The sequence below is a fragment of the Curcuma longa genome, chromosome 16, assembly GCF_044706935.1.
Source record: "Curcuma longa cultivar G26 ecotype Majalengka, Jawa Barat chromosome 16, ITB_CL_G26_1.1, whole genome shotgun sequence".
Lineage (NCBI taxonomy): Eukaryota > Viridiplantae > Streptophyta > Magnoliopsida > Zingiberales > Zingiberaceae > Curcuma > Curcuma longa.
In genome coordinates, this window is record NC_133876.1 from 11,821,590 (window position 1) to 11,845,290 (window position 23,701).

General features: G+C 38.4%; 5 protein-coding genes and 1 pseudogene across 5 annotated transcripts; all 6 read left to right on the forward strand.

The window, feature by feature from the left end:
- Positions 1 to 341: 341 nt before the first annotated feature.
- Positions 342 to 1,666, forward strand: LOC141847135 (protein LURP-one-related 10-like). The gene is made up of 3 exons (XM_074735113.1): positions 342 to 644; positions 1,148 to 1,381; positions 1,448 to 1,666. The coding sequence occupies exons 1-3, from the start codon at positions 342 to 344 to the stop codon at positions 1,625 to 1,627; spliced, it is 717 nt and encodes a 238-aa protein (XP_074591214.1). The 3' UTR covers positions 1,628 to 1,666.
- Positions 1,667 to 6,594: 4,928 nt separating this feature from the next.
- On the forward strand, positions 6,595 to 7,557 carry LOC141848040 (protein LURP-one-related 15-like). Its single transcript, XM_074736151.1, has 3 exons — positions 6,595 to 6,888; positions 6,963 to 7,187; positions 7,275 to 7,557. The coding sequence occupies exons 1-3, from the start codon at positions 6,640 to 6,642 to the stop codon at positions 7,425 to 7,427; spliced, it is 627 nt and encodes a 208-aa protein (XP_074592252.1). The 5' UTR covers positions 6,595 to 6,639; the 3' UTR covers positions 7,428 to 7,557.
- A 2,157-nt stretch (positions 7,558 to 9,714) lies between these two features.
- On the forward strand, positions 9,715 to 10,752 carry LOC141847550 (protein LURP-one-related 15-like). The gene is made up of 3 exons (XM_074735606.1): positions 9,715 to 10,022; positions 10,094 to 10,318; positions 10,417 to 10,752. The coding sequence occupies exons 1-3, from the start codon at positions 9,774 to 9,776 to the stop codon at positions 10,594 to 10,596; spliced, it is 654 nt and encodes a 217-aa protein (XP_074591707.1). The 5' UTR covers positions 9,715 to 9,773; the 3' UTR covers positions 10,597 to 10,752.
- A 1,305-nt stretch (positions 10,753 to 12,057) lies between these two features.
- LOC141847549 (protein LURP-one-related 15-like) lies at positions 12,058 to 13,076 on the forward strand. Its single transcript, XM_074735605.1, has 3 exons — positions 12,058 to 12,306; positions 12,380 to 12,604; positions 12,688 to 13,076. The coding sequence occupies exons 1-3, from the start codon at positions 12,058 to 12,060 to the stop codon at positions 12,868 to 12,870; spliced, it is 657 nt and encodes a 218-aa protein (XP_074591706.1). The 3' UTR covers positions 12,871 to 13,076.
- Positions 13,077 to 15,240: 2,164 nt separating this feature from the next.
- LOC141847547 (protein LURP-one-related 15-like) lies at positions 15,241 to 16,628 on the forward strand (annotated as a pseudogene).
- A 2,926-nt stretch (positions 16,629 to 19,554) lies between these two features.
- Positions 19,555 to 22,285, forward strand: LOC141847882 (WEB family protein At4g27595, chloroplastic-like). The gene is made up of 3 exons (XM_074735978.1): positions 19,555 to 19,727; positions 19,966 to 20,200; positions 20,273 to 22,285. The coding sequence occupies exons 1-3, from the start codon at positions 19,708 to 19,710 to the stop codon at positions 22,145 to 22,147; spliced, it is 2,130 nt and encodes a 709-aa protein (XP_074592079.1). The 5' UTR covers positions 19,555 to 19,707; the 3' UTR covers positions 22,148 to 22,285.
- Positions 22,286 to 23,701: the final 1,416 nt, after the last annotated feature.

Here is a 23,701-nt window from a genome sequence, read left to right on the forward strand (position 1 = left end):
TATAATTATCCAAATTTATTTATTTCTAATTTGACCCCTCAACAAATTAGAAATTACATATGTAGTATCCACACTATTATATTCATGACAATTAAGTTCTCAAGTCAAAATTTTTAATTATAATTTTAACCAAATTAATTTTTAACTTATTTAATTGATGACATTAGACATTTATAATTACAATTATGATTTTAAAATTTTAATAAAAGATGCACGAAACTTCGTAGAAGCCACCAACCTTCATCAATATTAATTATTAAGTGGAGCACACCACAAGAGCTTTATATAGAGAGAAAGAAGAGAGAAAGAATTGTTTGAGCAGCGAGCTAAGCAATCTAATTATGGCAGATGAGGGGACGAGTAGTACAGAGATTGCGGCTGCTGCGGCGGCGGATGAGGCGGAGGCGGAGCCTGCGGTGGTGGTGGTCGGGGAGCAGTTCGCCGCCACGGAAGCCGTGGATCTCACTGTCATCCGCTACGATGTGTTGACCTTCATGGACGTCGACCTCTACAGGGTGCTGGACGCCGACGGAAACGTGCTGTTCAAGGTGAACCGCGTCATCTTCAACAGCCGCCTCGTCCTCCTCGACGCCGCCGGCAAGACTCTCCTCACCATGAAAAAAGACCAGTCCGGCGGTCTTCGTGTAAGATTTTATTTATTCATTTTGCACCCTTGATATCTTTCCTTATTTTTGAGAACGCCCTTGAATTTCATATATTACAATATCTTCCAATCAAAATATTTAGGTAAAAAATAAAAAGATGTACCTAATTATCTATATAATTGGAAAAACATCAATCTTTCAAAAAATATCAAAACATAAATTATCCACCCATAAATTGATATTCGAAATACCCATCTATGCCCTAACTTAGGGCCATAGGGTTTAGTTTAAAGAAAGTGAAAATAAAAATTTACACTTGATGCTCACAGATGATATCTAGCATAACATTCTTATATATATACACGATTTTGATATACTATGTGTCGTCTTATTGTGACTGAGTGTAGTGTTCAGAAGTGTTGTGAAATTATAATTTATTGCTCAAAGTAGAAGAGAAAAACTTAAACCTTTTTCACCATTATTATTATTATTATTATTTAAATCTTCCATCTTTAACTAAAAACTCCTTAATTAAATTTTAGGGAATGGATTTGAATTTCTACAAACAATGGAATGTATTTAGAGGAAAGGGTAAGAATCCTAGTGACTTGTTATTCAGTATAAGAAAGTGTAGCTTGTTAGAGTCCGACAAGTTCAAAGTGAGGTTAGCCGCCAACACCGACCGAGCTGCCACGTGTGATTTTATGATAAATGGAAATGGAAGGAGCACCAAATGCACCATTTCTATTGGCCAATCCGATACAATCATCGCCCAAGTAAGCATATATATTGTTATAGTTATACATACACACATACATATAACATGGTTGATTTGATCACAGATGCATTGCAAAAGGGCATTTTTGCAACCGAGCAAACTACTGGTGACCGTGAATCCCAACATCGACTGCGTCTTCATTGTCTCGCTATTGACCATCCTTGAAGAGTTGCGTCGTTCGAGTCAAGGGATAACTAGTAGTGTACTTAACTTAGGCTTAGATTTGGCGAATGATTTGAGTTGAACTCATCATGTGGTTGTAACTAAGACTTAAGACACACAATTATTACCACTATTATTATTTATGTGGTTTTGTAAGTTTAAGAATTTTCTTGTGCTTTCAAATTTGTGCATTTTGATAGTATTTATTTATATATAGATTAGGATGGTTTATGTGTTTATTTTTTTTATATATTTGAATGTCTAAAAATTAGGATGTTTTATACTAACAATTATGTTTATGTGGTTGTATGTTGAATTTTTAGAACAGTAGATGGATTCATAACAATCTAATTTTGAAGAATATATTGTTATAAATGATCATTTTCTAAGACCGATAAATTCTTTTAAATTCATCAATTTTATAAGTTGAACTCCAAGATCCAAGGATCTCGTGTATTCTCCAATCTGCAAAGGTTGAAAGTGACTAGGTGGCTCCTCTACTAGGATGTCTTTGAAGAAAGAAGTATCTCACTGAGTCCGTACATCCTTCTTCTCCCTCAAAACATAGGATTGCTCCCCCATGTACCTCTATAGGTGGACGATTCGATAGGAATTATCGTCACAAGATCTCTTCCACCGTACTAGCTACACTATTCGATCGACTCAGACATCACTCACAATCATCCCCAAGTTATGTGAAAAAATGTAAATCACGATGTCAACTTATATAGCCGACCGTCAATTAAGTGATTAGGATGTGAAAGAGATTTTTTTTTTAAAATTTTTTGAAGATATATATATATCCGTCGAAAATTGATCCCATAACCGGTGTAGCAAGTCTTTCACTTTCTGTCATAGATGATCATGGGGTCAATCGTATGAAACTGTTGGGATGACAAATTCCATCTTTTTTTACCAAAGAAAAAGAAAAATCTTCCACCCTCGGACTAAATTGGAGCACTGCACAGTTCTAAGAGAGAAGAGAGAGAGGGTTGATCAACCAACTATAAGCTATAAGTAAACTAATCATGGCAGATGAGGGGACGAACACGGAGATTTTGCCTGCGGCGGCGGCGGCGGAGGCGGTGGTCTGTGGTCGGACAGCCGTTGGATCCTCCTCAATGCCGCCGGCAACGTTCTCACCATCAAACCAGACCACTCTAGCTAACTTTTTTTTTTGATTTACAAGGGGTATCTGGGCATTTGGCACCAACTAATCCCCTTGGCTGACCGGCCCTGCCCCACGGCCTTCAACTAGAGTCCCCACCGGTCAACGAGGGTAAATCAGGAGGATTCACTGGCACTTACATTCCAGTCCATTACCAAATTGGGATCCACGTGCCCGACCAGCACAGTCGACTGCCACGCCTCAGGCATTAAACCCAGTGAGACGCACCCCGGAGGAATCGAACCGTGGAAGTGGCCTATGGAGAGGGAATGCGGTTACCAAGTGCGCCACTCCCCTGGGGGCAAACCAGACCACTCTAACGGATTTCGGGTAAGATTACGTTTATTCATTTTGCACCCTCATAAATTTCATTTTTAAAATCTCCCTAAATTTAATAGCTATGAATATTTATCTCGTTTCTTCTGCAATACGTCATAATATGCCTCGGGGGCTATGAATATTTATCTCGCACTTCAATTTTGAGTGGAGTAATTTTCAAAATAAACCCCCAATATTTTATTCATCTCAAAACATCTTTAATATTAATATTCCAAAACGTTTTTGTTTTTCATAAAAGCAATTAATGTTAATATTTATTCCAAAAATATATATTGAATTTGTTTTTTTATAAAATTTTTTTTATCATATTCAATTAGTTTACCTCCTTACTATAAGAATTTAAATCCTCAATCTTTAACTAAAAACTCTTAAAATTTTAGGGATTCGAATTTCGCGACCCATGTAATGTATACAAAGCATACAGCAGCAGTCCCAGTGATGTCTGTTCAACTTAAGAGTGACTTCACATTACTACTACTATTATTATTATTATTATTATTATTTATGTGAGATTTTATATTTTATGCTTTAAAATATTTTTGGGGTTTTCAAATTTGTCCATTTTGTTAGTAATTATAGATTAGTATGGTTTGCTTGTTTATCTTTTTATATTAAAATGTTTATAAATTTGTGGATGTGTTCTATTAGTAATTATGTTTTGCTTTTTGGAGATGTTTTAGCAAAGGAAAGTTTATTTTCAAACATATCCCCTTAATTTTTTTAGTTGACATCAATTATCTAGCTCTTCGGACTGATTAATTCTGAGAGTGATCAATTCAGCTCTACAAAAAATAATTTTCATATATCATCCAGATAAATTGAAAAATAAAGATAATAATCCAACCTAACAATCAGCGTTTTTGAATTTGCTACCCATTTGAAAGAAAATCTTCTCAAATTTACTGCAACAATAGATGGATTCATAACAATCTAATTTGGTGAGGGATATATCGTTATAAATGATCATTTTTAAAGAAGGATAAATCCTTTTAAATATTTAGTTTAGGAAACATGATAGTAGGTTGGTTCATATATAAATTTTATAAATTGGGCCAATGCATAAAGTGGACCTAAGTTCATGAATCTCTTTTTTTTTAATTTATTTTTAATTTTTTGGCCGAATAACCCACATAAACTTGCTGTGATGTTTCACAAATTAAACGAATGTATGCACATGAATCTCATCTTGTTTTTGTTATAATTTTTTTGAACGATAATCCATATATGTTTACAAAAGAGTGTTGATTTTTCAACCGATCGAGAAGAGCTATCATTGACAATGACATAGAAGACTTTGGCCATCCCTACTTTCAACTAAGCCAGATGATATAGAAGACTTTGGCCACCCTACTTTCACCTAAGCCAGTTATTAATTAGTGTAGTCGTCAATTTGGATTGAATCCGTCGAATTAAAATTAATTCACCCCATCAAATAAGTTAAATAGGTTGAGTTGAAATTTTATGTCTCCGGGGCATGACTGAATTAGTTACGATGGAGCAGAGTTGCAGAAAAGGACAAGAGTTTGAATCTCAATGAAGCTGAGACAATACACTCCTTTATCATGGTCAACTATAGCTTCTCGATTTACCTCCTCATATATAGTTGTGAGGCCGACCGTGTGGAGCCGTTGGGGTGGCGGAGTCTAAATTTTGCAGAAGAGTTGAAATTTTATTAATTCATTTTAAGGTGAGTTTAGATGAGACTGCTTGACTAAGCCCACGATCCACGTAGGTCGACCCCTGGCGGACTTGAATTTCTCCGTGCGCTAAGAAATTTTATTTTTTTTTTAAAGTTTAAAATTAAAGTAAAAAACTCAATGTACTAATGGACTTGACTCGTTTAAATCATAATCCAAATTTAAAATTTTCAATTCGATCCATTTAAACTATAATCCAAACTTAAAATTTTTAATATTTTTAATATTTTTTATTTTTTATAGGTCGTAAGTTGATCACTCCTCTAATCTACAACCTACCTTGAATTAGATTGGGTTATAAATTTTCTGATCCGTTAAGTTGGTGTGCCCGCCCGTCCCACCTTACTCCATTATATGATGGATTTATGACGGATTGACCCATCTCACCATTGGTTGGCCTGATTAACAACTCTATTTAAGGATCAGATCTCAACTTCGACAAATTAACAGATGAATTTTCTTTGATGCACGATTGACCTAAAAATGCTGGACTAAGGGGTTGTCCACGATGATCATTTTTTTAATTTATCATGATAATCAATGAGAACTAATGTGGAATTAGGCAGATCATTTCAAAATTAATCGACGTAAATTGGATATTTAGTGTCTAACTAAAAAAACATTATCCTATTGGTGCTTTAGTCAAAGATTCATTTTATTTTTTTATCTATATAATTTACTCTTCAACAAAGGTAAAATTCGCTACCCCAGTGGTCCTATACGATCGGCCCCATGACTATCTGTGAGGAGGTAAATCAAGAAACTGCAATTGACCACGATAGAGGAGGCCATTGCTTCGGCTTAGATTCAACCATTGTCTACTTCAGTAATTCTAATCCGTCGTAACCAACTCAACTATACCCCATAATATCCTATATAATCACTTGCTAAATAGTCGAAAAAAAATTCATCTTCTTAACTACCTGCTAGAGCTGTCAAACAGGCCAATCTATGGCGGGGCGGGCTAACTCATAGCGGGTCCATCATATTGCGGGCTGGGGCGGGCCAACCCACCAATTTGGTGGGTTAAGAAATCTCCAACCCAACCCAATTCAAGGCGGGCCGCGGGTTAGGCGGGCCAACTCGCGGGTCTGTTAAAAAATAAAAAAATATATTAAAAATTTTAAATTTGAATTATAATTTATATTGATTAAGTTGAAAATTTTAAGTTTGAATTATAATTTTTAAACTTAAATTATGTTTTAAATAGATGAAACCCACTAATTCATTAAATTTTTTACTTTAATTTTAAATTTTAAAATAAATAAATAAACTTTCTCAAACCGCAAACCAACCTAAGTCTGCCACGTGCCTAGGCGGGTCAACACATCTCAACCCATCTTAAAATGGATTAATAAAATTTCAATCTAATCCATCTAAATTACTTGGCGGGACGGCCTACCAATCCAAGCGGGCCAATCCAATCCGACGGACCTAACTCAACTTGACGGCTATACCACCTGCAGCCGCTTGTTGAAAAAAAAAATCCTTCTCTGTAGACACAAAAATACTAAAAAGAATCAGCTCTGACAGTTTTACATTGCTCTCGTTAGATATTAAAAATACATCTGGCGGATATGTTTTGTGGTTATTAAAAGAGAAGGAAATTTAGTTTGTTTACCAGAAGTTGTTTGAGTTTGCAAGAGGCTTCAATCAACTCCGGCTCTCCCACTGCAGTACGCAAACAAGATGATTAAGACGAACGCGCCGTTGACTTTTCAAACAAAACCACGCTGAGTTGACTTCTTCCTGCCCGAGGATCGTGTCTGCCTTCGCATTCACGTTGAGATATTTATTTAACAAGCCTGGACGTAACAAAATCTCTATCTCTCCATTGATATTGAATCACAAAACCTTCACAGAGCTAGGCTTGTGCAGCAGCAAACAACCATGGCGGAATATGGGCAGACGGCGAGATATGTTGCGCCTGCCGAGCTGGTGGCCGCCCTGCAGTTCACCGTTCCTTACGCCGTCAATTTAACGCTCACCAGCACCGGCGGTTTGTTCACCACGAACGACCTTTACAAGGTCAAAGACACCAACGGCGACTTGGTGTTCAAGGTGAAGGGTGTCTCCTTCAGCAGCCGCCGCCTCCTCCTCGACGCCGCCGGCACCCCTCTCCTCACCATGAAGCCGAAGGTACGTACGCAGAATTAAGGTTTCATCATCAAAATGATCAATACTCACGCTCGATCGGTTCTTGTTAATTTTAGGCATCTAGTTGGCATGAAGCGTGGAGAGTGTTCAGAGGAGAGAGCACCAGCCCGAACGATTTGCTGTTCAGCATGCGAAAGCCCAAGATATTCCAGTGGAAGGACAACTTTGATGTGTTCTTGGCCACCAACACCCACGAAGCTGCTCCCTGTGATTTTAAGATATTTTCACGAAGCAAGAAATGCACCATTTGTATTGGCGAAACTGATGAAATCATAGCCCAAGTAAGAATATATGCATAATTAAACACATATATAAATAGAATAAAGTTTTTCTTTTCTTTCTCAATTTTTCTTTAATTAATACTGCAGATGCATCGCAAGACTGCATTTTTTGCAAGGGACAAACTAGAAATAACAGTGAATCCCAACGAGGATTTCGCCTTCATCGTCTCGTTGATAGTCATCCTTGAAGAGATCATGGCAAGTCGTCGAGCAAGTGCAAGTGGTGGAGGTGGAAGCTAAGTGCCAGTGCTGGATGCTGATGGAGGAAGCGATCGATGCAAGTGCTTCAGGATGTTAAGTAGTGCATATATGAATATCTATATTTTGTATAGTATTTGCTAATGGCTATTGTAAGAAGGTCCTTCTCAGTTGGTTCTATTATTGTTAATGATCTCAGTTGGAAAATCAAATTGTGTCTATTTTCAACTTGATTTCGTAGATTCTTTTGGGAAGTGTCACGGTTTCGATAGCCTAAGAATGTAGAGAATGTTAGCGTGACTACTCTGACACTTAAGTCAGTATTCAGTAGGAGAAAATGAAAGTGTCGCAGAGATGTGTGACAAAGAGTAGAAGAAGAACTAGAAAAAGAATGAGAGCTTAGTGGAAAAGAGTCGTCTTTTGCTCGTGAGTAGAAAATCATTCCTATTATATTTACCTCCATCAATCCTTATATAGCATGGAAAGGAATCTTCATGTAGTACCTGGCATTGTCAAACTATTGGAGGGCCAAAGGTGATAACCGTTAGACAATACACTTAGATTGTCGGGCCATTAATAGGCAGATCGTTGGGTCATTTGGGAGTTGTTGGAGATTGAGACTGAATTTTTGAGTTTTTTGGGGTCCAAATAAAAAATCATTGGATGAATGTCAAGTGCTCAAGAGAACAAACTCCGAATGACTTTCCTGAGCATTGTAGCTCCGCGAGTAGTGTAGCATCTTGAGTATTGTAACTTTGTTGAAGCATCAGAGTATTATATTATAGCTTGTGAATACTATAGCATCCTGAGAACTGTAACTCCTAAATCCAAGTGGAAAGTCGTAGGACAAAAGCGAAATACTCGAGTGAACATATATATTAACAAGTCGGGATGCTTCGGAAAGTAGTTGGTGCTCAAAAGAAGAAACTCCGAATGACTTTCCTAAGCATTGTTGCTCCGCGGGTAGTGTAGCATGAGGTGACTCTCGTCTCGACAGTAGTTTCTCTCTGCTCGGCCAACTCTGTCTCAGCCAGCAGCCAACTCCGTCTCAGCTATCTGAACCCATTTGGCCGACTTCGTCTCGGACAGCTAGTCTCGTCTCGGCTGTCTTCGTCTCAGCCAACCTCACTTCTGCATACCGTCTCAGCCACTCCACCTCACTTAGGCTAGTTCCCAGCCTTAGCTATGTGTTTCTGACACCCTAGCCCTGGGCACCATTGCTCGAAGAAGGACTTGTCTGCAGATAACACAAGTTTGGTTCCTTCTGACACCCCTCCTTTCTGCGCCACCGCACAAGAGGCGTATCAGACCATTATATACGTGGCCTCTCCCACTAACCTCGTGGCCTGTACATACTGCCGAAAGGAAGATATTGATGTCAAACCCGATCTTCGCCTATGCGCTTTCCCTATGCATACGGCCAAAAGCGGAGGGGACAGAAGAAAGTTGCTTTGGATAGCGTGTGGCAGCCCGAGACATACGTCAGCCGACCCTACAGGCGAAACCCTAATGCAGGTTATAAAAAGAGTAACCCACTATCATGCAAAAGATCCGCTCTCGAAACTCTTACTACTCTCACTACCTGCTCTTTGTTCCTCATCTTCATCAGAACCCTAACTTGAACTCGGAGTGGCTTGCCGGGACTCTCCGGCGCCAGTCTAACTCTCTCTCTTCGAGTGTGTCTCAGGTGTAGCTCCAGTTCGACACTCTCGCTCACCCTCTCTTGGACGTCGGGTCTTAGAATCATCTTCGTCAGGCAGTTCATTGACTGATGGTGGTTTAACCATCCGCGGTATTTAGCCGAACAGCTATGCTTAGAGTATTGTATTTGTTTATAATTTTATGATAATTCTCGTTGTTGCCTATTATAATATAATATATGTTATGTAAAACTCAATAGGTTTTATTAATGCTACACATTCCAATTTCATTACTGGCTCATGTGTCTATATTTCTTAAATGGGATTTAAAGTATTTGAAATAATTATTTAATTAATAGAAAATTTAATAATTTATGTGTTTTAATATATTTTAAATTTTTGTTAGATATTAAAAATACATCTGGAGTATATGTTTTGTGGTTAATAAAAGAGAAGGAAATTAAGTTTGTTTACCAGAAGTTTTTTGAGTTTGCACGAAGCTTCAATCAACTCCGGCTCTTCCACTGCAGTACGCAAACAAGAAGATTAAGACGAACGCGTCGTTGACTTTTCAAACAAAACCACGCTGAGTTGACTTATTCCTGCCCGAGGATCGTGTCTGCATTCACATTCACGTTAAGATATTTTATATTTATTTAACAAGCCTGGACGACACAACAGATCTCTCTCCATTAATACTGAATCACAAAACCTTCACAGAGCTAGGCTTGTGCAGCAGCAAACAACCATGGCGGAATATGGGCAGACGGCCGGATATGTTGCGCCTCCCGAGCTGGTGGCCGCCCGGCAGTTCACCGTTCCTTACGCCGTCAATTTAACGCTCACCAGCACCGGCGGTTTGTTCACCCCGAACGACCTTTACAAGGTCAAAGACACCAACGGCGACTTGGTGTTCAAGGTGAAGGGTGTCACCTTCGGCAGCCGCCGCCTCCTCCTCGACGCCGCCGGCACCCGTCTCCTCACCATGAAACCGAAGGTACGCAGAATTAAGCTAAGGTTTCATCATCAAAATGATACTCACGCTCGATCGGTTCTTGTTAATTTTAGGCATCTAGTTGGCATGAAGAGTGGAGAGTGTTCAGAGGAGAGAGCACCAGCCCGAACGATTTGCTGTTCAGAATGCGAAAGCCCAAGATATTCCAGTGGAAGGACAACTTTGATGTGTTCTTGGCCACCAACACCCACGAAGCTGCTCCCTGTGATTTTAAGATATTTTCACGAAGCAAGAAATGCACCATTTGTATTGGCGAAACTGATGAAATCATAGCCCAAGTAAGAATATATATATATATGCATGCATAAACACATATAAATAGAATAAAGTTTTTCTTTTCTTTCTCAAATTTTCAATTATATTAATACTGCTGCAGATGCATCGCAAGACTGCATTTTTTGCGAGGGACAAACTAGAAATAACAGTGAATCCCAACGAGGATTTCGCCTTCATCGTCTCGTTGATAGTCATCCTTGAAGAGATCGAGGAAAGTAGTCAAGCAAGTTCAAGATCAAGTGCAAGTCGTGCAGCTGCAAGTGCCAGTGCTGGATGCTGATGGAGGAAGCGATCGATGCAAGTGCTTCAGGATGTTAAGTAGTGCATATATGAATATGTATATTTTGTATAGTATTTGCTAATGGCTATTGTAAGAGGGTCCTTCTCAGTTGGTTCTATTATTGTTAATGATGGCCCTTCTCAGTTGGAAAATCAAATTGTGTCTATTTTCAACTTGATTTCGTAGATTCTTTTGGGAAGTGTCACGGTTTCGATAGCCTAAGAATGTTAGGGTTGGCCGATTCTACTGGCGCGACTACTCTGACGTTTAAGTCAGTGTTTAGTAGGAGAAAAAGTGTCGCAAAGATGTGTGACAAAGAGAAGAAGAAGAACTAGAAAAAGAATGAGAGCTTAGTGGAAAAGAGTTGTCTTTTGCTCGTGAGAAGAAAATCATCCCTATTATATTTACCTCCATCAATCCTTATATAGAACGGAAAGGAATCTTCATGTAGTACTTGACATTGTCAAGCTGTTAGGGGGCCAAAGGCGATAACCGTTAGACAATACACTTAGTTTGTCGGGTCATTAATAGGCAGGTTGTTGGGTCATTTGGGAGTTGTTGGAGATTGAGATTGAATTTTTGAGTTTTTGGGGTTCAAATGAAAAATCATTGGATGAATGTCAAGTGCTCAAGAGAACAAACTCCGAATGACTTTCCTGAGCATTGTAGCTCCGCGGGTAGTGTAGCATCATGAGTACTGTAATTTCGTTGAAGCATCCAGAGTATTATAGCTAGCGAATACTATAACTGTAACTTCTGAATCCAAGTGGAAAGTCGTAGGACAAAAGCGAAATACTCGGTTGAACATATTAACAAGTCGAGATGCTTCGGAAAGTAGTTGGTTGGTCAAGAAATGAAGCTAGATGTTCAGGAGTAACTCCGGATACCATCACATGTTTTAAAAAGTAACTGACCGGTCCAGAAATGAAGCTAGGTGTTTGAAAGTAACTTCAGATACTATCTGAACCCATTTAGATAACTAGTCAAGAAATGAACCTATGGCCCTGCCCGACATGACCTGTCACAATCAAGTTAGAACCCAAGCTGGGCCTGGGCATAGGCGCAATTGACTCGTACCTAGCCCAACCAAGCTTTATTTATCAATTGAAAATAATTTGAAATATGTATTTTTGTTTTTTCCTTCCAAGAAGCTGCGTACGGCTTCTCCGCTCTCCTACCGCAGTACGCCAACAAGAAGCCAAGACGAACTCGCCATTGACTTTCAACACCAAAAAAAAAAAAACACGCTGACTAGAAGAACTCGCCATTGACTTTCAACAAAAAAAAAATACACGCTGACTTGACTTCCTGCCCAAGGATCGTGTCTACATTTATTCACATTCACGTTGAGATATTTATTTAACAAGCTCTGGACACCACAACGCAGCACAACGCAACAGAATTAATACTGAATCACAAAATCTTCAGGGAGGCTTGTGCAGCAGCTAGCAGCTAGCAGCCATGGCGGACGGGAAGACGGCGAGACATGTTGTTCCTGCAGAGCTGGTGGGCGACCGGCGGCAGTTCACCGTTCCGTACGCCGTCAATTTAACGCTCACCAGCACTGACACTTTGTTCTCCCTGAAAGACCTTTACAAGGTCGAGGACACCAACGGCGACGTGGTGTTCAAGGTGAAGGGTGTCTCCTTCAGCAGCCGCCGCCTCCTCCTCGACGCCGCCGGCACCCCTCTCCTCACCATGAAGCCCAAGGTACGACGCACAAGGTTTCATAATCAAAATTTTAATTACCTCACGCTCGATCGGTTCTTGTTCATGAATTCAGGCACTTAGTTGGCACGAAACGTGGAGAGTGTTCAGAGGAGAGAGCACCAGCCCGAACGATTTGCTGTTCAGCGTGCGAAGGCCCAAGGCATTCCAGTGGAAGGACAACTTTGACGTGGTCTTGGCCACCAACACCGACGAAGCTTCTCCCTGTGATTTTAAGATAATTTCACGAAGCAAGAAGTGCACCATTTGTATTGGCGAAACTGATGAAATCATAGCCCAAGTAAGAATATATGCATAATTAAACACATATATAGAATCAAGTTTTTCTTTTCTTTCTCAATTTTTCTTTAATTAATACTGCAGATGCATCGCAAGACTGCATTTTTTGCAAGGGACAAACTAGAAATAACAGTGAATCCCAACGAGGATTTCGCCTTCATCGTCTCGTTGATGGTCATCCTTGAAGAGATCGAGAAGAGTCGTCGAGCAGGTGCAAGTGCAAGTGGAAGTGGTGCAAGTGCAGGTGCAGTTGCCAGTGTTGTATAGTATTGCTAATGGCTGTTGTAAGAGGGGAAAATTAGTGCATATGAATTATTGAAGATGGTAAAGTTTTAGTTTTATAAAGAGAAATAAATAAATGTACTTATAAATTATTTACTAGTTTACTAGTTATTCTCTTCTTTTCTTGCTAATATAATTAATTAATTGATTAATTAATGTGGATGTAGATGTATAATGAAATGGAATTTAAATCAATTGGTTCTATTATTGTTAATGATGGTCCTTCTCAGTTGAAAAATCAAATTGTGTCTATTTTCATTTTGGGAAGTATCACGGTTTCGATATGGTTAATGGTGGAAAAAATTAAAGAACAAGACGAGACTCATGATGAGCTGGACGACTCATGATGAGCTGGACTAATTAAAAAGACCCTCTTTATATGGCTAAATGAACTAATCATTTGATTCAAGTAGTCATCTTTGTCATTCGATATAGGAGGATCCGAAGATTTTTATTATTATTTTTGATAATAATATGTCCTTGTACTTGACATATTGAATCAAACAAGAAAATTAAGAAACAAATGTTATTGAGTTCTCTTCTATTTTCTTCCTCTCTATAAAAATCCTCATCTTCTTTCCCTCCAACAAAATGATATCATAGCGAGGTTAGAGTGCTCAAGTGATGGCCAGTGATAGAGCTTCTTCTTTTAAATTTCCTCGTCTCACAAAAGAGAATTATGAGATATGTTGTCTAAGGATGAAATCCTACCTTGGTTCTCAAGATGTATGGGAGATCATAGAGAAAGACTATGAGAAGCCTCAAAATGAAAATAATATCTCAAGTAGAGAAAGATTCTATCAAAGACAAAAAAGAAGGATCAACACGCCCTCACCCTTATACATCAATGTTTGGATGATTCCATGTTTAAGAATGTGGCTAATGCTACTACTTCAAAAGAAGCTTTGGAGATATTGGCAAAGGCTTTCCAAGGTGTTGACAAAGTAAAGCAAGCAAAACTTCATTCACTAAGACATGATTTTAAAGCATTGCAGATGAAAGAGTCTGAATCTATCATGAATTATTGTTCACGGGTGACCACAATTGTCAATCAATTGAAGAGATATTGATGTAAGGTGGCTGTTGTCCTGATCGAGAAACTTCTGTATCTTGGTGGATGGAGTTTCTGCTTAGTACCTCTATTTTTTAGCATATTTTCATCTGTCTTTCTACTCGAGGTTGTAGCCTCCTTATATAGGAGCTCCGACCTTTGATAATAGTAAATCACATTTAAATCACTGAATAAATGTCATTTATTGTCTTTACCCCTGACTAGAAATGCCAACCGTACGTTGACCATCAATGGTCAGTCATTTCACTTGGACGGTTACAAATTTGCCATTAACGTCGACCATTTCAAATCCGACCATTAATGTGTATGTTACGCACTTGAGCCGATATCAAAAAGAATTCAGGTGGCAAATTTATAGATTGATATGCTTGCATAAATTTTATCCCGATCAGTTAGTGTAATCCAGGCCTTAGAATTTACAACTCTTCTTATACATATTCACAACTTTAATGGTTGCGATTCATTATAAATCAACCTTGTAACCACAAACTTCTAACGTCCCATGGAGTCTCATTCCATCAGCTTTTTTTTTCAGTCACATTTCCAACAAGACCCCCTATGAATGGACAATCTAACTGTCCAACTATAAATGTTGGTTAAATTTCTTGCAGCTGGTATTGTACATTTATCATTTGATTCATTAGGAAAAGGGAAGGGAACAAGCTAAGGAACTAATTTATCATTTGATTTGATCTCCAAGCGTTCTCCAGCTGTGTTGTCTGTTCTTGAATTCTTGGGAGATTTCTTTTCTTGAAGTTACTGAACAAGTTGTTGATATTGATTGTCGGCCTATTAACAGACAGATTGTTAGGTCCGGCCAGGAAAATCACTGGATAACCGGCCAAGAAATGAAGCCAAGTGTTTGAAAGTAACTCCGGATACCATCTGAACCCATTTAGATAACTAGTCGAGCCAGGCCAACTACATGAACCTATGGCCATGCCTGATATGACTCGTGACAAACAAGTTAGGACCCAAGCTGAGCCAGGAATAGGCCCAATTGCCCGTACCTAGCCAACAACCAAGCTTTATTTATCAATTGAAAATAATTTGAAATATGTATTTTTGTTTCTTTTTTCCAAGAAGCTGCGGCCTCTCCTACTGCAGTACGGAAAAAGAAGCCAAGACAAACTCGCCGTTGAATTTTTCAAAGAAAAAACACGCTGACTTGACTACTTCCTGCCCAAGGATCGTGTCTACATTGATTTACATTCACGTTGACATATTTATTTAACAAGCTCTGGACACCACAACGCAGCACAACACAACAGAATTAATTCTGAATCACAAAATCTTCAGGGAGGCTTGTGTAGCAGCTAGCAGCCATGGCGGACGGGAAGGCGGCGAGACATGTTGTTCCTGCCGAACTGGTGGCCGACCGGCGGCAGTTCACCGTTCCGTACGCCGTCAATTTAACGCTCACCAGCACTGAGACTTTGTTCTCCCGGAAAGACCTTTACAAGGTCGAGGACACCAATGGTGACGTGGTGTTCAAGGTGAAGGGTTCCTCCTTGAGCAGCCGCCTCCTCCTCCTCGACGCCGCCGGCACCCCTCTCCTCACCATGAAACCGAAGGTACGACGCACAAGGTTTCATAATCAAAATTTTAATTATCTCTGTTGGGATGTAATTAAAATTTTACATTGAAAATATATGAAAAAGATCATAAATTTATAAGGTAGAAAATATCTCTATTGATATGAGACCTTTTGGGTAGAGTTCAAGAACAAAATCATGAGAAACAAAATCATACTATTATGGAGATATTTTGATTCCATCGATACAAACAATTAGTATCAGAGTCATAGTCTATATAGAATCGTGTGGGAACTCTCAGAAAAAACGAAGAAGGTAGTGGAGGCCCGGACCATGAGGAACATGGTAGTTGGAGCATAAGAAAAAGAATAGTAAGAGAGCTTCCAGTAGTCCTTTTTTGAGGAGAGGGATTGTTGGGAACATTAAAAATACATGAAAAAAATCATGAGTTTATAAGATGAAAGATATCTTATAAAACTTTTTGAGTAAAACACAAGAACAAAATCATGAAGACTTAGACTTAAAATGTAGAATATCATACTAGTGTGGAGATATTTTAATTTCATCTGTACTAACAATCTCTCCATTTTATTAATTCCAGGCAGTTAGTTTGCACGATACGTGGAGTGTGTTCAGAGGAGAGAGCACCAGCCCGAACGATTTGCTGTTCAGCGTGCGAAAGGCCAAGGTATTCCAGAGGAAGGACAACTTTGATGTGGTCTTGGCCACCAACACCGACGAAGCTGCCCCCGTGACTTTAAGATAATCTCACGAAGCAAGAAGTGCACCATTTGTATTGGCGAAACTGATGAAATCATAGCCCAAGTAAGAATATATGGATGCATAAACACATATATAAATAGAATAAAGTTTTTCTTTTCTTTCTCAAATTTTCAATTAATACTGCTGCAGATGCATCGCGAGACCAAGGACAAACTAGAAATAACAGTGAATCCCAACGAGGATTTCGCCTTCATCGTCTCGTTGATGGTCATCCTTGAAGAGATCAAGGCGAGTAGTCGTCCAGACGCTGCAAGTGCAAGTACAAGTGGTGCAAGTGATGTAATTGCAAGTGCAGTGTTTGATTTAATTTCTTAATTATGGACTTAATTGTAATTTGTATATGCGGATGCAAACCGAACTCATTTAAGTGATTTAATTAAAGTTTATCAGGTTTCGGATTATTGATGTGGATTAAAATATATAGAATCCGTTAATCCGTTTCGATATTATTATAGATTAAATTTATTGAATTTATTAATCCATTTTGATATTATCGGATAGGGATTAAATATATAGAATAAGTCAATCTGTTCCGTTATTATCTATGGGCTGATAACGGTTGGATCTCTATATAAGGATTTGATCCCGAGAGTTTAGGACATCATGTGACATCGCCTTCGTTCCCCATTGACGAAGGTTTTACGGCGCCGTCACCCTAATTCCCTTGGAAGACCTTCCTTTCGCTTCCGCTTTCTTTTCTTCTACAGGGATCAAATAGACGGCGTTACAGGACAAGGACAATGGTTCTCCAAACATGTTCCTTGTCATTATGTTTTATATTTTACATACTAAACCATGAAATTGATAGAAACTAGATCCTTATTCTTGTATTTCCTATTTAAAGTTCTAATTCAGTTTATAGAACTTATGCGACTTAGGATTTACAAATTCCATCAATTGGTATCAGAGCCATAGGTTTACATTTCTTCATATTTCATGATTTGTAAAATCGTATTTTTATGCAATTGAAAGCAAACTTATTCTAAAAACTAATTATGAATAGGTTGAATTGGAATCACGTCCAATTTATTATACGATTCATATATACGGTTACTTATATATACATATAAGTAAATATATGTTATTTACTTATAAAATTAACGTGAAATTCACGTTATGTTTTTTTTTCTACTAGCCCTAGTGATTTGCTATTCAGTGTGGGAAAGTCCAAGCTGCTTCAGTTCGACAAGTTCAAAGCGATCTTAGCCACCAACGCCAACCAACCTGCCACGTGTGACTTTTAGATCGACGGGTCAGGGAGGAGCGTCAAATGCACCATTTCAATCGGCCAATCCGATACGAGCATTGCCCAAGTAAGCATATTGGTATAGTTATATATGCGTATAAATGTCTCTTAAAATTTTCTTCAATCGTATCAGATGAGTTCTAAGAAGGCATTTTTGCAACCGGAGAAACTTCTAGTCACCGTGAGTCCCAACATCGATTGCGCCTTCATCGTCTCGCTAATAGTCATCATTGAAGAGTTTCGTCGCGAGAGTGGGGTAAGTGATCACAGTCTATTGTGGTGAGCACTGCTCTTATTCATAAGAAGATCGTGTTAGTGATCGAATAACCGAGATTGAACCAATCATAGATTGGGTTCTTTTTCATGGGTGTGTATAGGATTTGCATTGCGGGTTTCATCTCGATTAGTATTTGGAGTTGAACTAATTAGTATTAGAATGAATCAAGCATTTTAAGTTCCCTTGTTCGACGATGATGACCTATCGGTAATTTTTGACCAATAAATGAGTATCACTAAATCGATTCGAAAGGCTCGACTCCATCTTAAACGATGCCTCCGAGAACTTGACTTTCAATCTCTCGATAGAATACCGCATTAGTAGACTCCTCACATACCTATCTCAAAGAGTACTTTGCCTCTCTAAAGGATCAACCATTGAGGTATATATCCAACTAAAACTAATTGCCACCAATTCTCCAAATCAAAATGCTTCATAAATCAATTATTTTTTTAACAAAAAATAGACAATAAAATTTGAGTAAGAAATATAAAATTCGTTTCATTTTTTTGATTAAAAAAAAGATTTTGAATCTAAACTACATCTATAAAGGTTTTCATCAACTAAGCTAATTGGCATTTTAACCCTAAAGCGAACTCATTCAACATGGTGATGTAATAACCAACTAACATCATATTAATTAACTTATTTTGAAATTTGGAACCTAAGAATTAATGTGTGAGACCTAACTTGTGACTAAAAAGTGTGAAATGTCCATCAAAAACCATTTTGAATCTCAAATAGGACGATAAATTGTGCTTCAAATTTACCTGATAGACGAACTAGGACAGAAGACCGTCACTTCCAGGATTAGTCGGCAAAACCTGAATACCTAGATTATCAAAAATAAAAATAAAAAATAAAACACTTTAATCTACCAAAACAATTATCTTCCTAATGTGTTCTGTGTGAGAAATAAGAGGGTGCATTCTTCAGGCAAAATTAAAATATAAATGTCTTATGCTGAAAATTTCCCCCTTAAAAAAAAAATTGAAATCAATGTTCGTTCTCTTATCCTCCCTAGTAAGAAACATTTAACAATGCAATAATGTGGATCTACAAAACTGGGCAGGCAATTAAATTAAACAGTGTAGAAGTAAGCCATGTTCTTACTGTCTCATCTGAATCATGTCTCACATGAGGCCACACCAAACTGCAATAATTGCACAGTTCACTTTTTCTCCAACCACAGGAAGGGGCCACCATCTGCAACATTAATGGAGTGCCTTTAAAACCTTAGCTGTGTTCATGATCAATGCCTGGCTTGTAGTAAATAAGACACTGTTTCGATACCATTACCGAACACAGTGGCATCGGTTCGACGGCAATATGATCAGGATGGAAAGGAAAGCTAAGAGCCAGTAATGCCTCAAATATGTAAAAGAGAAGTTTGGCCTAAGAGTGTATACTGTCAAGGTTAATCTGTTATGAATTCGACAAAATACATGCTGGCATTTGCAGTATCATGCTAACCTGGAACAGGTGACTCGTCGGCAGGTTTCTTTCTGCTTCAGATTTGATCATGCTGTGAGATCCAACTCGTCGGCAGCATTATGAGTCAAAGGGTCGACCCGCAATGAATGGCTGAAAAACGAGTGGAATGATGAAGGTTAGATGGTGAGAACCATGATGACAGATCCAATAGCAACATTAGCAGGGAAAGAAAAGGAATCGATTGACCAGAAAACTGGGCCATATAAATGTGCTGTTGAGGAAAAAAAAACATTTTTTTTCACTATCTTGTGGAAAGGGAATTCTTACCAAGGACGAGTCTGACATGGACTGAAATAATCATCTTCCCTCACTTTTCAGGCACACTTTTCTTCTCCTTTCTCAAAGCTTTCCTAAATCTCGCAGCTGAAGCTTCCTCACCGGCTGCAATTCTTCCTCCAGGAACAGAGAACCAAAAATGCTTCCCTACAAATCCAGGTAAGTGTATTAGAAACTAAATAGATCTTGATCATTTGTGATTAATCTTGAAGCTCAATTCTGAGTGGATGATTTGGTTGAACCTGTTTCTTTCTTTGATATTCATGCTTGTTGATCTGGATTTGTTTAGAAACATATTCTCTGTTACAAGTGTTTGATCTGTATCTACTTGGTCATGTAATCAGTCTTGTAATGTAGCAAATGTAAACCAAGAGTCTTATATTACCATTTGGAGCAGATCTGGTATATTTGAAGCTTCAGATTATAAGAATTTGCAAGGTTCCAATAGGATCACCAAACCAACGAGAACTGGATCTACCAAGTTAGATATTGGATTGACTTCTCCGAAGGCGAAACAAAGTTCTCCCTTTGCAAAGCAAACTTCTCCGATTCCAAAACCACGGATTCCGTCTGATAGATCACCAAAAACAGTTGACGCGAAGAGTGCAATCAAGAGAAACAGCAATACTAGTGTAAGGATGATTTCGTTTCAAGTAGTTGGTACAATTAATCTCCTTCCACTCTGAATTGATATTTTGTATCAGAAACCACCGCAAGCTAATGGGATGAACTTGGAGCTACATGAAAATTTAAATGCGCTAGAGAAGGAGCTGAAGAAAGCAAAAGAGCAATTGGCTTTGGCTGAGCAAGAGAAGAGTAGAGCTTTTGAGGAATTAAATGATGTGAAGAAGTTCGCTTACGAATCCAATGAGAAACTGCAGGTAGCTACAGATGCTCAGAAGAGAGCTGAGGAGAGCTTAGAGAAAGAGCTCCACGATAAGTTGGAAAATGCTAGAAAAGAAGGTGCACAAGAAAGGGAGGAGAAATTACAGCAGGAAATCAACAGCCTAAAGAGTCAACACTCTCTGGGCATGTCGAAATTAAATTCCATATCTCAGGAGCTTGAAGGGATCAAGTTAGAGCTCAAAGGAGCCTTGAGTGCAAAAGAAATTGCTCTTAAGCAAGCAGATGAAGAAAGGGAAATAGCAGAAACATACAGAGAGAGGGTGGAGCTCTTGTCCAAGGAAGCAAATTGGTCAAAAGCCCTACACAACCGCAAGCTAGATAGTATGAACAAAGAGGCAAGTGAGATGATTAAGAAGTTGGAAGCTGAAGTAAGTACTTTGAAACTCGAACTTGAGCAATCAAAGGCAGAGAAAAATAAGTTGGCTAAGATGGAACAATTGGTTGATGAGCTTCAGGTAGAGGTGATCAATGCGAGAAAGGTTGAATCAGATGCATCTGAGTTGGTCGGTGACTGGCAAAAAAGGATAGAAAAGTTAAAGGTTGATCTGGACGAAGCACATCAGTCTGAGAAATCAGCATCTGACTCTCTAGCAGCAATGATGGTGCAGTTGGAAGAGAGTAAATCGCTGCTTGAAGATGCTGAATCCGAGATATCAACTCTTCAAGGGAAGATAAGGTCATTGGAGATTGAGGTTGAGAAGCAAAGAGAAGATCTTGAAGAATCAGATAGGCAGGTTGATGCGGCACGACAAGATGCAGTTAACATAGGCAAGACAGTTGACCTACTGAAGTTGGAGATTCAGAATCTTGAGGAGGAAAAGCTGCAAGCAGTTAACAGGGAAAGAAGTCACATTACAAAAGCTGAGAGCTTGATGGAGGAGCACAACAAACTGATGGAGGAGCTCAGGATTAGCAGAGACCAGGAGGAGAAGAATCAAAAGGCAATGGAAGGTTTAGCTATGACATTGCAAAGTGTTTCTAAAGATGCCAGAGAAAAAGACGAAAGACTCTTGCGAACACAAGCTGAGCTTGAAGAATCACAAGCGGAGATTGAGCAATTAAATATAGCATTAAGAAACACTGAGGATAGGTATGAGGTGATGCTTGATGAGGCAAGATATGAGATCGTTTGCCTCAAGAATATAATTGAAAGAGTTGAAACTGAAGCGAGTAACTCAAAAAGTGAGTGGGACAAAAAGGAGCTTGTTTTTGTTAACACTATAAGGAAGTTGGAAGAAATTGCTTCAATGAAAGTTGAAATGACAAAAATGGTTGAGTTGGAGGAAGTTGAGAAAAAAGAAACAAAGCAAGCAAATGCAGATTCTTCTTGTGAAGCAGCAGAAGAACTGAAACATGGAAGTTTCAGGCTGAAGGAAATATTTTCAAATAGACAGGATGAGCTTCAAGAACATAATAAAGAAGACTATAAAGCAAAAGAAGAGAGCACCAACAGAAACAAAAACCATGAAGAGGATCATGAAGAAACCATAGACAGTGATTTATCATCAGAAAGCGAGCATGAAGATTATTCAATTGATGAAGATCTAGAATCAGATGTGGATATCAGCATGGATGATGGAATTACCTCACCTGACAAGCAGCCCCTGAATCAAAGGAAGAAGAACGCGTTACTGCACAAGTTTGGGAGCCTTCTGAAGAAGGGAAATCATTAATAGGATACATATTGCTATCAATGAACTAGGGAAGTCAATGTGTTCTACAGCTTCGGATGATTGTATTATCTTATTAAATGTCTTGATTCTATTGAAACAGCATATACATCAATATCTAGATCCTTCATTTTGTTATTAATTCACAATACAATCATAAAATAAATCTGAGATTTCTCTCTTTGTTCAGACACTATAAATATCAAAAGTCCTAACTAATTTTTACCCTTGTTTTGGATCAACAAATCCTCAGATGTCAAAAAAAAATGTAAATTGAAGAACGAGAAAGCTATCTACCTGGTAGATTATGTTATGATACTGCAGCTTATTCTACTTTTATATAGTATGATGAATCTGGACTATGACTTAAGTCAATACCTACTGTTTAAATGCATTGCACTTGTTAGTCCCATTAAAGATTCATTGGCTTTGTAGGTGCATATCCTAGTTCGATTATCAAATGGTAACCCAAATGAGCTCGCCAATCGCTAGGATAATGACTCTATATATTTTGTTTCTGCTTTAGACCTTGCTACCATTGTCTACTTCTTGCACTTTTAGAAAATAATATTACCTCCTAAGCGAACACTATAGTCAGATAGGTCGACTATTGTAGGATAACTTGCCCAATCTATATCAGAGTATCTCACAATCTAACGTGATCATGAATACCTTTTCCTAGAGAACTTTTGTACCTTTTAAGTACATAGAATTCTCATGGCTGCTGCCCAGTGTTCATGACAAATTTTCTAGAAACTGATTAATTACAGTAATAAAAAATGAGATATCAAGTATGCTGACTCTGAAATAATTTAATTTTTCAAGCAACCTCCTGTATATCCCAGGATAATCAGTAGCTCCCTTTGTCCTAATACTAATCTAACACTATGATTCATAGGAGTATCTATTGGTTTAATCCATGACATATTAGCCTCCTCAAGCAAATTGAAATAACTTTCATACCAAGGTGATGTCGTACTATAAACAAGTTGAACTGAATTTCTCAAACTATACTCTCGAAGAAAGAAATTTCTTTAGCTTACACGACAGAGTAATCTTCACCTGAACAATAAACCATGAAGGTTGCTTTATACAAGTGAAGGAGTCAATGAAAGACAACAACTAGTGAGAGAAAGAGTCAAACTAAAGCAAACTTGGTCATTGGACCACGAAGGTTGCTTCATACAAGTGAAGGAGTCAATGAAAGACAACAACTAGTGAGAGAAAGAATCAAACTAAGCAAACTTGGTCATTGGAGAAAATGTATCAAGACAGTCAACGATATAAGTCTGATACCCCTTTTGCACCGAACAAGCTATAAGTCGATCAACAATATAGTCTGGTGGACACTTAATAAAGAAAACTCGTTTGCAACCAAATAGTGAACTTCCCTAAAGAAAGAGGAACAAGCTCCCAAGTGTCATTAGTGCAGAAAGAGCATTCATTGCATGAACCATAGTCTGCCAACGAAGAGTTGCAATGCAGAGGATCAATGGTGGCAAAATGATTGGCTTTTGATCTTCAACTAAAGTACACAATGCAGAGACAATCCAACAG

Bases quoted from the DNA above. Each gene is read 5' to 3' on its own strand.
- LOC141847549 (XM_074735605.1), top strand. From the start codon at position 12,058: ATGGCGGACGGGAAGACGGCGAGACATGTTGTTCCTGCAGAGCTGGTG. The intron at 12,307-12,379 runs GTACGACGCACA...TCATGAATTCAG, and splicing joins TCCTCACCATGAAGCCCAAG to GCACTTAGTTGGCACGAAAC. The intron at 12,605-12,687 runs GTAAGAATATAT...TTAATACTGCAG, and splicing joins CTGATGAAATCATAGCCCAA to ATGCATCGCAAGACTGCATT.
- LOC141847882 (XM_074735978.1), top strand. From the start codon at position 19,708: ATGCTTCCCTACAAATCCAG. The intron at 19,728-19,965 runs GTAAGTGTATTA...CATTTGGAGCAG, and splicing joins ATGCTTCCCTACAAATCCAG to ATCTGGTATATTTGAAGCTT. The intron at 20,201-20,272 runs GTAAGGATGATT...ATTTTGTATCAG, and splicing joins AGAGAAACAGCAATACTAGT to AAACCACCGCAAGCTAATGG.
- LOC141847550 (XM_074735606.1), top strand. From the start codon at position 9,774: ATGGCGGAATATGGGCAGACGGCCGGATATGTTGCGCCTCCCGAGCTG. The intron at 10,023-10,093 runs GTACGCAGAATT...TGTTAATTTTAG, and splicing joins TCCTCACCATGAAACCGAAG to GCATCTAGTTGGCATGAAGA. The intron at 10,319-10,416 runs GTAAGAATATAT...ATACTGCTGCAG, and splicing joins CTGATGAAATCATAGCCCAA to ATGCATCGCAAGACTGCATT.
- LOC141848040 (XM_074736151.1), top strand. From the start codon at position 6,640: ATGGCGGAATATGGGCAGACGGCGAGATATGTTGCGCCTGCCGAGCTG. The intron at 6,889-6,962 runs GTACGTACGCAG...TGTTAATTTTAG, and splicing joins TCCTCACCATGAAGCCGAAG to GCATCTAGTTGGCATGAAGC. The intron at 7,188-7,274 runs GTAAGAATATAT...TTAATACTGCAG, and splicing joins CTGATGAAATCATAGCCCAA to ATGCATCGCAAGACTGCATT.
- LOC141847135 (XM_074735113.1), top strand. From the start codon at position 342: ATGGCAGATGAGGGGACGAGTAGTACAGAGATTGCGGCTGCTGCGGCG. The intron at 645-1,147 runs GTAAGATTTTAT...ATTAAATTTTAG, and splicing joins ACCAGTCCGGCGGTCTTCGT to GGAATGGATTTGAATTTCTA. The intron at 1,382-1,447 runs GTAAGCATATAT...ATTTGATCACAG, and splicing joins CCGATACAATCATCGCCCAA to ATGCATTGCAAAAGGGCATT.